Source organism: Neocloeon triangulifer, unplaced genomic scaffold (genome assembly GCF_031216515.1).
Source record: "Neocloeon triangulifer isolate White Clay Creek 2 clone unplaced genomic scaffold, ASM3121651v1 ptg000022l, whole genome shotgun sequence".
In the NCBI taxonomy this organism is placed as follows: Eukaryota; Metazoa; Arthropoda; class Insecta; order Ephemeroptera; family Baetidae; genus Neocloeon; species Neocloeon triangulifer.
The window spans coordinates 823,007-833,684 of record NW_026775562.1 but is presented as its reverse complement, the minus strand read 5'-3'; the positions used below and the strand labels follow the sequence as shown (position 1 = coordinate 833,684).

Below are 10,678 nucleotides of genomic sequence, written 5' to 3'. Positions count from 1 at the left end.
AAAACCGGTTACTTTTTAGTTTTACATTACTTTCATTGGGAAACAAGTGCACAGAAAATCAACCGGTTACCGATTTGCTGGAATTCATCTTCAAGGAGTTTTCAGACAAAAGAGAGCGAAATGAGTGTCTCGGCGCGCAGCGTCAAACAAAATGGCCGCTAAGAGGTCGTGAAGAAAAGATCTAGAAAAATGATCTTTTACAAGTTAGCCGATGCTTAAAAATACAAATTTCCACAATTTGGAATTGTGGTTTAACAATTACAATTTTGAAAACGCACTAAAAAAAGGTGCGACACTATTTTTGAAAGAGGAAGCGAATTGAAGTGACAGCGCGAACCTCCTTGGCGCTTAGATTGGCAGCTTGGACAGCGAAAACAGACGGACGACGGACTGCAGATTGGACTGAGCGTCCGATCGTTGTCTAGAGCCGCGTCTGATATTTGCAGACGGCCGACTGATACGCGTACAAGCGTCCTGATGCCCTGAGGGCGCTAACTTTGAAACCGCAGCTCGCCATGGTGAGAATTCGGCCGCTGGGGGCGGGGCCGCTCCCAAACAGCCCCTTCGGCTGACCCTTCGGCCGCCCACTTGCATTTTGGCCGACGCCTTTTCACCCTTGCTAATTTCAACCCTGTTACAGGTTTAGCCACGATCGCCGTCGAGCTGATCTCCGCTAAGATGTCCTCGCAGAGACTGAAGCGCCAGCAGAGTCGAACTGACGACTCAGGTACGGTCCAGGACACTGCGACCCCCTTTTCTGAACCACCACCCCCGAAGTCCACTTTCGGCTTTAGAAATCTACAAATTTGGCCCACAGTTATATAAATTTGGTATAATTTTATTTCAAAGTTCCATAATGCTGCTCTTTTTAGGACTTTGTCATTAAGAGCCTATTGCTTGGGGAACCAAAACAATGGGGCCTGATCACCCAAACAATCCCAATTGACAATGAATGTGAACATTTTCATTCACATTTCACAGTAATTTTTACTTTTAATGCTCAAAATTACACTTACAGCGCCACTGACTCAATCTTTTACTAGATTTTAGACTTTTTATAGTGATATTCCCGCAATTATGTTTTTTCAAACCATATTGTTTTCATTGGAAATCTCAATTGTTTTATTACCTTGATATGAAAATAATAAAATATAAATTTTCAGTTCCCAACAAGCGGCGCAAAGGCCGGGGCAAAAACGAGGCGGCTGCATTTTTGTCGCCATCAGACGACTCAGACAGCGGTGGTCCCAGTGTTTGGACGCCTGGGCCTCTCTCCGATCTCAAGATGTCTAACATCTACAATCGGAGCGCCCCTGAGGCACCGGCTGAACTCTTTCGCAAGGACTTGATATCAGCCATGAAGATTCCAGACTCAGAACCGCTCGCCCCTGATGAGTACTGGACAATATCAGACACCTGGAAGCAGGAGTGGGAGTCTGGCGTGCAGGTGCCTGTCAACCCAGACTCCCTGCCTGAGCCGGCTGTAACAGTTGCTAACCATCACTTATTATCACCACGCAGATCAGAGTTCAAATTGTATGAAATTTGTTTGAAACATTTTGTTTTTCACTTAAACATAAATTATTTCTTTCCAGGCCCAAAGGGAAGTTGATTCGCATCACGAAGAGTGCAGATTTCAATGCAGAATGCCATTACCTCTCAAATGCACCTGCTGAAGCTGATAGGGCGTGTATATACGATCTGGATGATGTAGATGTAGTATGGCTCAATAACCTTAATGGAGAGCGCGCCCTAATGGGTAAATTGTTATTATTTTATGTTTGCAAAACATAACACATAATTATTGTTAAGGTTTGTGGCCAATCCAAGAAGATCAGTTGGAGCGCATGATGGAGGAACTAGAAGTCACGTGCTGGAAGAAAATCCAGAGTATAGTACGGTCTGAGGAAGGTCTAGGCATTGAATTTGACGAGAATACAATCTGCGATGTTTGCCGATCGGTGAGTTTTGTAAGCCAATTTTTAAAAAATAATTAGAAGGAAAACTAAAATGTGATATAATTTAATATAAGTTCAAAAATATAACAAGGCTTTCATTGAAAGCTATCTTGATTTGCAACTTTAAATGTTACAGCCTGACTCAGAGGAAGGCAACGAAATGGTCTTCTGTGACGTCTGCAATATATGTGTACACCAGGCGTGTTATGGTATAACTTCAATTCCAGCAGGTAAGATTATCATTAAAGATTTTTAAAACTCTATAAATGAAAAGTAAAAATTATGTTCTTGGTTTTAAATTGTTATGGCTTTTAATAATTTGATTCACTTCTTTGACGCAGGATCCTGGCTTTGCCGAACGTGTGCACTGTCCATCCGGCCAGAGTGTGTTTTATGCCCAAACCGTGGTGGTGCAATGAAATGTACTCGCTCCGGTCACAAGTGGGCCCATGTTAGTTGTGCTCTCTGGATTCCTGAGGTCAGCATAGGCAGCGTTGAACGCATGGAGCCAATTACAAAAATATCAGGCATACCTGTAAGTCATTTGGCATTGTCTTTATACTTCAATAATTTATATATTTGAATTATATAGTTAATTATTTATCATATGTTTAAATTGCAGCAAAGTCGATGGCAACTAGTATGTACTCTATGTAGGGAAAAATGTGGTGCGTGCATCCAGTGTTCAGTCAAGACGTGCAAAACGGCCTACCATGTGACCTGTGGCTTTAAGCACGGCCTTGAAATGAAAGCAATTGTAGAAGATGATGCCGAAGATGGAGTCAAGCTCAGAGTATAAAATTCCCCCTGAAATGTTTCATGAAAGTGGAAACTGATTGTTTTTTTGTGCAGAGCTACTGTTCCAAACACAGCAAGAGCGGCTTCACCAATAAACAGAAGATTAACAAAACGAGTCCGAATCACGAAATGGAAAACAAAAAGAGGAAGCGCAAAGAGCTGACCTCCGAGGAACAAATTCAAGCAAAGGCAGCCAAGTAAGATTTTTTTGTTCTGAATTTAGCAATAAGACCTAGTCCTGTAAGTTTCTGAAATGGGTTCTTTTCCAGTGATTTTCAATTTGTTGGTAAATGAAAAATAATATCAGTACTTAAAGTTGCAAATTAATTTTTGATTCTATTGTTTGTTTAGGCTAATTGAAATCGAGGCCACTTTTGACAAACACGTGAGCATTAAGGATTTGATTATGCGACACTTCGATCTTGACCAGGAGGCAGTAACATCCATTTACAATTTCTGGAAGATTAAAAGACGGGTAAGTGAATGTTTTTTAAGTATTTTATTATAATGTATAACAAAAAACAAACCGGTGTTAAAAATCTTTTCACCTCTTGTTTACTTATTTATTTTTTTAATTTTTTTTTTTAATTTGGAACCTTGAAGTAAAGGCTTTATTTAATAATTTGACATTTTTCACAGGCTGGAGGAAATCGGCCATTGATCTCTCCACCCTCGGATGACCCTGACCTTCTTGGCAAAACTCCTGCACAAGCTGATCAAGAAAAGCTACGCATGTTTGTCCAGCTGCGCCAGGATCTTGAGAGAGTGCGCCACAGCAATTTCATGAATCAAACTTTTTACTAATGCATATTATTCCAATAGGTGCGCAATTTGTGTTACATGGTCAGCCGGAGGGAAAAGCTATCAAGGAGTATGTTGAGGACTAGAGAGCAGACTTTCCACAAGCAAGTGAGCGTATTGACTGGAGCAGCTGGTAGCCTGCCTAAAGAGGAGGCACTTGCAGTGTTGGCTGCAAATCACGGCCCCTCAATTTATGATGCACTGTATTCCCATGACCAGGAAAATCGTGTACCTTTAGATCTGGAAACATTAGTGTCGCGCATTGTAGGCCCTAATAGGCAGGTGGCCAAGGAGCGGGCACGACCACCTCGAAGACACAGCCTCTCCAGTTTCTCCACATCAGACAGTGAACCAGAAAAGACTGTTAAAAAAGCCTCAGTCAGTTCTGAGAGTGAGTCTGAGTTGGCGAAACTTGCCAAGCGGCCGCAGGTGGGTGGCCATCAGATTTCTATATACTCAGACTCGTCAACAGACGATTCAGACGATGAGGCAGCCAACAGGCTGATACGCACAAAGGCGGCTGTTAAGGAGTTTCACAAAAAACAGGCTGCCAAAGAGGGCAAAGAGTCGAAGCCAATTATTGTGCCACAAAGACAAGCAGCAAAGAAGGCAACCGAGAGCATTAAGGCTGCTGAAACGAAGCCCAAGAAGGATGATGCTTTTAATGGCGGCTATGTTCCTCAGCGAGCGGCAGCCAAGAAAGCTTCTGAAAGCATTAAGTGTCTCGGTGGAAACCATGAGGATGCCACCAAGCGACCCAAGGAGGACCTGTTTGGCAGTGCCTTGGCACAAATGGACAAGTCCTTTCTTGGTGGCCGCAAGGCAGTTGCAGCAGCTGCTTCTGCAACACCTGCAACAACAACATCGACTACACCCGCAGCTGGAGGGGTGCGGGGGCAGCGTCGTAGGGCGCCCGAAGCCGCTGGTAGGAAGCTTAAAACTTCCGAAGAGCGGCCACGGCCGCTCCTCGACGCAGAAAAGCCCAGTCCGAAGGCTCGAGTTGCTCCTGCAGCAAGGCCAGATGCTGTCGCTCGGCCCCCCGCGACAGTCACAAAAGCAGTTTCCCCCTCTGGCTCCTCCTCGGGGGGCTCCTCCTCCAGCAGCAGCAGCTCGGGGGGTTCCTCAGAGTCCTCCGACTCTTCAGATTCAGACTCTGAAAGCTCAAACTCCTCAAGTCGCTCAGCGAAGAGCCCTGCGCGAGCTACGCTCCCGCCCCCTGCTGCTTCCGCCCCCGTCACGGTCGAGGCGCCTTGGAAGAGAGAACCTGAGGCGCCCCCGTTGACTCCTCCCCCTGTCCCCAGTCCGCCTCCACCACTGAGACGAACACGTCTATCCTCCGCATCCCTCAGCCCGGTTAAAAAGCAACAAACGCCCCCGAGAATAATTACTCCACCCCCAAGAGTCCCAACACCACCCCCAAAAGTTCCCACCCCGCAGCCGCCCCCAGTCAAAAGTCCTCCCCGAGCACCACCAGCACGGTCAATATTTTCTCCACAGCACCAGCTGCATGAACTGGATGAAGACTTTGAGAAGGAAATCCTAGCCGTTGACGAGACGCACTTAAAGGGTCTGAACAAAGGGTTGCCAACCTTTGGTGCCGATGACGTCTCTGACCGGGGCTTCAGCTTCGTCAACGAGGTATTTTTCAAAGAGGACACCAAGGAGGACTCGACGCGGGAAACGCTCAACCTTGTCGAAAAGCTCCGGCTCGAGTATGCCAAGAAATCCTCCGAAGACGTGGTGCCTCCACCAACTGAACCACCGGATATCGCATGTCCAGGGCCACCCGAGGTGGTCACCTTGCCGGACAAACAAGAAAGAGAACCGACGCCGCCCCCGGAGCCCACGCCTCCGCCAGCCCCTGCGTTGGAACCGGAGCCCCCTCCTTACCAATCGCCGTTGCCACCGCCCCCAGTTGTAAATACGCCAGCTGCTCCTACCCCGATGACCCCAATGCCCCTCAACTCTACGGAATTCATGAGCCAAAAGTGGTCAGAGTCTGAGATGCTGCCCCATAGGAGAAACTCGACCAGCTCTTCCAATGAATCAGAGGAGGAACCTGAGGCAGAGCCGCTCCCGGCTCCTCCGCCACAGGTGCCTCCTCCGGTTGATATGCAGCCGGCCTTCGACTTCTACCACAACATGTACGCGACTGAACGCTTCATCAACCCCTTCCTCGCATCTTACCAGTCGATGTTGCCCCCGAGCATGGAACAGCCACCCCCAGTTGCCGCCCCACCGCATTCTGCTGCATTTACAGCCTCGCAGCAGAACATGGCTTTCATGGCCGCTCTGGCAAACATGCCCCTGAACAATCAACCCTTCTTGCCACCGCCGGCGCCTCCGCCACCCCAACCAACTCCTCCCCCTCTTCAGTCGGCGCCACCGATTCAGACTGCTCCTCAGGTACAAACGGCGCCGCCTCCTCAACCAGCCATGCCACCTCCACAGCCCGCTTTGCCACCTCCGATGGTCTTGGAGCCAGAGTTGGAAAAGGTTCCCTTTGTGGCACCGCCAGTGCCGCCTGCGGTTAAAAAGCCGCCCCAAAAACCGACTCGCATATCAGCACGAGTTGTCCCTCCGAAAGCAGCGCCGCCACCTCCTACCCCTCACCGGTCACCAAGAAGAGGTCGAGGTGGAGGTCGCGGAGGGGGCAGAGGGCGTGGCAGACCCAGAGGTGCGGCACGTGGCACTCCAATGCCCAACAAGTTCAGCGGGACGGTTTACGACTTTGAGGAGGACGAGTTTGGAGGCGACAACGACGCTGTGGAGGGACTCAAGGCCATGCGAGAGCGGCGCCGCAGCGTCGACACTGCCCACCGATTTGATACGGAGCCTACAGGTTACGACGAGCCTTTGCCACCTCCGCCAGACGAGGAGGATGAAGTGCCGGCACCTCTGGAAGCCACCGAGGCGGTGCCAGCAGTGGCGCCGCTACTTCCAGGGCCAGTGGATCTCCGAAGTTACGCCATTTGCGAAGCGGCGCCGCCCGAGCCACCTCCCGAACCGTTGCCACCTCCTCCGGAGCCACCAGAACGCAGCCAGCTCAAGGTCAAAATCAAAGGTCCCTTCCTGGAACAGCGGCCTCCATTGCCGCCTCCGGGGGCAGGGGCGCCGACCACCGTTCCAAGTGGGGGCGCCGCGGCCTCTGGAGACGTGCGGCGAATGCGAAAGAAGGAACTGCTTCGGCAGTACTGGACCGAGGAGCCAGGCCTAGGAGCCGGAGGTGGTCCAGGGGCGGCGACCAGCCCCCAGCGGACGACCATCACGATTCCAAAGGCTGTGGCGTCGATGACGTCCATTCCGACCAGAGACGACTACAAGTCCATCGTCGACCTGGCCAACTCTGAGAAGAAAAAGCGACGGCTGGAGACGGGCCTAGACGCAGCTGCAGCCGCCTCCAACAAAAAGCGGGGGCGGCCCAGCAAGGTTGATGAAACGGTTCCGCCACAGTTAGCGGCGCCGAGGCTGAAGATAAAATTAGGCGAGCCCGACGAGGCTGATGAACGGCGAATGCTGCGGGTGCGGCCGCCCAAGAAGAGGCTGCAAGCCGCCTCCGTAGACTCGGTGGTGCCGACCTTGGAAGAGCTCAAGAAGGAAAGCATGAAGTACCGCAAGCAGATCGCGGCCTCTTTTGACAAGAAGAGTAAAAAGGCGAAAAAAGGGCCCAAGCTGATCATCCGGCTGGGCAAGTCGCCAGACGAGCCTCTCGAGTCCGTTTCGGAACCAACGCCGCCCGCTTCTGGGGGCGGCGGAGGTGACAACAACAACCTGCTCATAAAGCCGATCAAGCTGAAGCTTTCTCGCTGCGACTCTGGCTATGTGATGGCCTCAAAGAACGAGGAGGCCCAACAGCCGCCGGAAGCGCCACTGCCCGCCGCGCCAGATCCACCCTCAACTCCTTGTACATAGTGTATTTAGTTGGCAGGTGTAAAAGTTGTGATATTTGTGATACCTGAGCTGAAATAAAAAAGGAAGGTCCCTTCGAGCGGCGGGTTTTCTTTCTTTGTTTCAAGAATCGAGTCTAATATGTACACGTGCGCTCTTGGTTTTTGTCTCAAGGCGAATCGACAAACAAAAGTGAAGAAGAGACCAGCTGCTGTTAGACTTTTTTGTTTCACCGGATGCGCTCTCACTCAAAGTTTTGTGCTTAAACGAATTATAATTACTATTATTCTATTGCTGCTATTATTATTACGATTATTATTCTACGAAGAAAGTGAAAATCTCAGAAAGCATTAACATTGAAGTTTAAAATAAACGATTAATGAAAAATAAAGTGAATGAGTTTACTTTTGCTATCGCTAACTTCCCTGCAATTTGCGTCAAATAATAATCAAATCAAGTTATTGAGACATTTCTTTCACAAGAACAACTTCAGGCTTAAATCCTAATTTAAATAGTCATCAATAGTTGCGTTATCATGGGTTTTGGAAATTTAAAGCCATTATGTTCTAGTGCAACACACAAATTGTCACATAATTGCCATTTATTATAGACATTATTTTAAATTTTCACATCCAGGCTAGACAATCCAGCATCATTATTTTTTCATTATATTGTTTCAATAATAATTCAATTATCACGATAAAGCAAGTCTTTGCAAAAAGGAATTTTTGTCTTCTCATCTGTTAATTGAGTTCACTCTTTTGCTTCTTTTTCTTCTTGCCAGGCCAACAGTCCTGGGCTGCTGGAGTGGCCTCTGAAGAGGTGCAAGGAGCAGGCAGGGAACTGTCGGCTGAACTAGGGCCTGGGGCCGATGCCCAGCTGGTGCTTGGTGTACTGTAGAAGAGGTCAAAGCTGCTGCTAGGACCTGCTGGAGGTGAGCGGCTGCCACACCTGCTGCGGCACGAACCAGAGGTCACTGTGGCAGTTGCACTTGAAGATCCCATCTAAAGACAAATGATTAAAATTAGTATTTAAATGAAAAGGTTTAAAACAAATACATTATCATGAAAATAACAAATTATGTATATATAAAAAATGGATCGTTTTTACTTTTGTGACCTTATTTTTCTGGCGCTTCTCTGCCTCTCGAAGCCACTCCATGTAACTGGCCCTGGCCACCTGCTCCTCCAAAGCACGGTCAGTAGCTTCGATGTCGGAAGCAAAAATTTTGTCTTGTAGCATAGCCTGAGGATTTTGTTCCAAAATCAAATTCAACTTGACTCTAAAGAAAAAAGTAGACCTGCTCAATAGCAAAATTCTCAGAGTGGGCAAGCGCGTCTGCCACCATGGCAGCGTCTTTGAGGCCCTGGTGCAGAACAGGCAGCTGAGGTTTGCGGGTCAAACCCTTGACTGGGTCAAACAGTGAGTTGTAGTGTGATCCACGTTCGTAGGAAAGCCGGATCGGATCGTCGCTCGCCTCAGAGCAGCCGTGCCAAATGACCAGAGGATCCGAGTCGTAGCAAAAGACTTGCACCGGTCGGTTGAACATTTCCGAAACGGCCTGCAATTCGATGTGGTTGCCGTGGCATGAGGCCTCCCTCTTCCGAACAACGTACAGATCAAAGTCCTCTGTGACATACTGACTGAAATGCTCACGGTTTCGCTCCTGGAATAATCAAACCGGCATTAAATTTCTGTACAAATGCATGTGTTTTGTAATATAAATATTTTTTTTTATGTTTATTTTACGGTGCTGTGATTTCTTACTAGGTAATCCATGCATTGTTTGCGCACAATCTCGTGCATTTCTTGATCACCATAAACCTGGTCGGCTACGGCTCTAAACAGGCAAGCGCCGTCTCTGGCCATTTCTCGTACCACCAGACCCTTCTTGCTCAGCTTCTTGGAGAAATTGCGCTCCATCTAGGATTTAGAAAGTTAGAATCATTATTAATAGAAGCGATAATTAAAATTTGGTGACACTTATTTAAACATTATTCTCCTCACTCTGATTTAGAAAAAGAATAAAAACTTCTATAATCTTATTGCAAAAATTAAAATGAGAAAATTTAGAGGGAAATCTCACCTCTCCGAATGATAAAATTGCGCTCATACAAATTAAGAGCCGAATAATTATGCACCTACCTCTGTATACTGTGTCTCTGAGAGACCATTGGGGTCTTGGGTGTGTTCATCGCCGGAATTGTATCCAGACGGATCTGCTGAGGCCGCATCAGCCTCTTCCTGCTGAGGCGTCGACTCTGCTGGCGACGCTGAGGATCCTGATCCTGGAGAGGCTGCGCCTCGTTCCCTCTTGGTCCTGCGGTGAGGTGATGCGCGCATGGAACGCTTTCGACTGCCATCCACCACACCCTCTGCCTCTTCACGCAACCCTGGCGACCATCGGTGAGACGCAGAGCCCAAATGGTCATTGCCCTGAAAAATATTCAAAGTTAAATTCATCTTTTTAAATCAAAATTAAAGAGAAAAAAAAAACTTTTAAATTGATGTATAAAAATAGAACATGTATTTTTTTTCAATCAAAAAAAAAAAAACAAAATTAGTACATAAATAATTAGAAGCCAGACTTTCCAGTCTAACAGGTCATACATATACCTGCGGTGATCGAGGCTGCTGTTGCTGCTGGTGGGGTGGCTGCTGTTCTGCCGCCTCCTGTTCGGCCTGGGCCTGCTTGGACGACTGGCCGCTCTTCTTCGGTGCCAAAATGGTCATGGTTCCGTTTTGGTGTGTTTCAGTTTGCAAGTAATTAAGCTGATCTCGTAAGACTCTTCGCCAGTCTCCAGTTGCGTGCTTTAAATTTGCAAATTAGGGGCTTGTAGTGATTAGCAGAGGGTCCGAGTTGGGCCCACGATGGGCCAACAACGGCCTAATTGACAAGGTCCACCACTGATGACCGAACTGGAAAATGGCGTCCGAACGAGAGGAAATTTTCTCTCGGGGTCACTTTTCTCCACGATTGCTCGTCTTGTCGTAGAGATTCGGCCCGAAAAACACTGCTGGGAGATTCGGCCCGACTGGTCTGAATGCCGAAATTGTACCTGTCGCCCGAATACAGCTCACTTTGGTTCAAGACCAGCTGCTGTCTGCACGTAAACACTGTCAGCTCTAGTCTTTTTTTCCCTTTCCGTCTGCAAAATTTCGGACAATTTCGCTTATACCAAAATCTTGAGCGAAGCAGATACGTTCATGAATAAAAAAAGATCGACTGGTTA

At 48.0% G+C, this 10,678-nt stretch overlaps 2 protein-coding genes across 4 annotated transcripts; one reads left to right on the top strand and one right to left on the bottom strand.

Annotated features, from left to right (window-relative positions):
* The first annotated feature begins 136 nt into the window (after positions 1 to 136).
* LOC132204129 (PHD finger protein rhinoceros-like) lies at positions 137 to 7,830 on the top strand. Of its 2 annotated transcripts, none has more exons than XM_059632411.1 (12): positions 137 to 518; positions 641 to 727; positions 1,164 to 1,536; positions 1,596 to 1,759; positions 1,813 to 1,961; positions 2,095 to 2,188; positions 2,300 to 2,493; positions 2,581 to 2,751; positions 2,811 to 2,953; positions 3,108 to 3,231; positions 3,396 to 3,521; positions 3,579 to 7,830. In XM_059632411.1, the coding sequence occupies exons 2-12, from the start codon at positions 679 to 681 to the stop codon at positions 7,467 to 7,469; spliced, it is 5,478 nt and encodes a 1,825-aa protein (XP_059488394.1). In that variant the 5' UTR covers positions 137 to 518; positions 641 to 678; the 3' UTR covers positions 7,470 to 7,830. The 2 variants fall into 2 exon arrangements, with proteins under 2 accessions (XP_059488394.1, XP_059488393.1); XM_059632410.1 differs by having other exon boundaries at positions 1,813 to 1,970.
* Positions 7,831 to 8,015: 185 nt separating this feature from the next.
* On the bottom strand, positions 8,016 to 10,613 carry LOC132204229 (OTU domain-containing protein 5-A-like). Of its 2 annotated transcripts, none has more exons than XM_059632601.1 (6): positions 10,062 to 10,613; positions 9,591 to 9,881; positions 9,213 to 9,368; positions 8,746 to 9,111; positions 8,556 to 8,690; positions 8,016 to 8,449 (listed from the first exon to the last, which is right to left on the bottom strand). In XM_059632601.1, the coding sequence occupies exons 1-6, from the start codon at positions 10,176 to 10,178 to the stop codon at positions 8,189 to 8,191; spliced, it is 1,326 nt and encodes a 441-aa protein (XP_059488584.1). In that variant the 5' UTR covers positions 10,179 to 10,613; the 3' UTR covers positions 8,016 to 8,188. The 2 variants fall into 2 exon arrangements, with proteins under 2 accessions (XP_059488584.1, XP_059488585.1); XM_059632602.1 differs by having other exon boundaries at positions 8,565 to 8,690.
* Positions 10,614 to 10,678: the final 65 nt, after the last annotated feature.

Excerpts from the sequence above, each read along its gene's own strand:
- LOC132204129 (XM_059632410.1), top strand. The coding sequence starts at position 679 with ATGTCCTCGCAGAGACTGAAGCGCCAGCAGAGTCGAACTGACGACTCA. Across the intron at positions 1,537-1,595 it reads CGCAGATCAGAGTTCAAATT|GCCCAAAGGGAAGTTGATTC; the intron begins GTATGAAATTTG and ends ATTTCTTTCCAG. Across the intron at positions 2,752-2,810 it reads AAGATGGAGTCAAGCTCAGA|AGCTACTGTTCCAAACACAG; the intron begins GTATAAAATTCC and ends TTTTTTGTGCAG.
- LOC132204229 (XM_059632601.1), bottom strand. The coding sequence starts at position 10,178 with ATGACCATTTTGGCACCGAAGAAGAGCGGCCAGTCGTCCAAGCAGGCC. Across the intron at positions 9,369-9,590 it reads CAGAGACACAGTATACAGAG|ATGGAGCGCAATTTCTCCAA; the intron begins GTAGGTGCATAA and ends TCTAAATCCTAG. Across the intron at positions 9,112-9,212 it reads AACAATGCATGGATTACCTA|GAGCGAAACCGTGAGCATTT; the intron begins GTAAGAAATCAC and ends TGATTATTCCAG.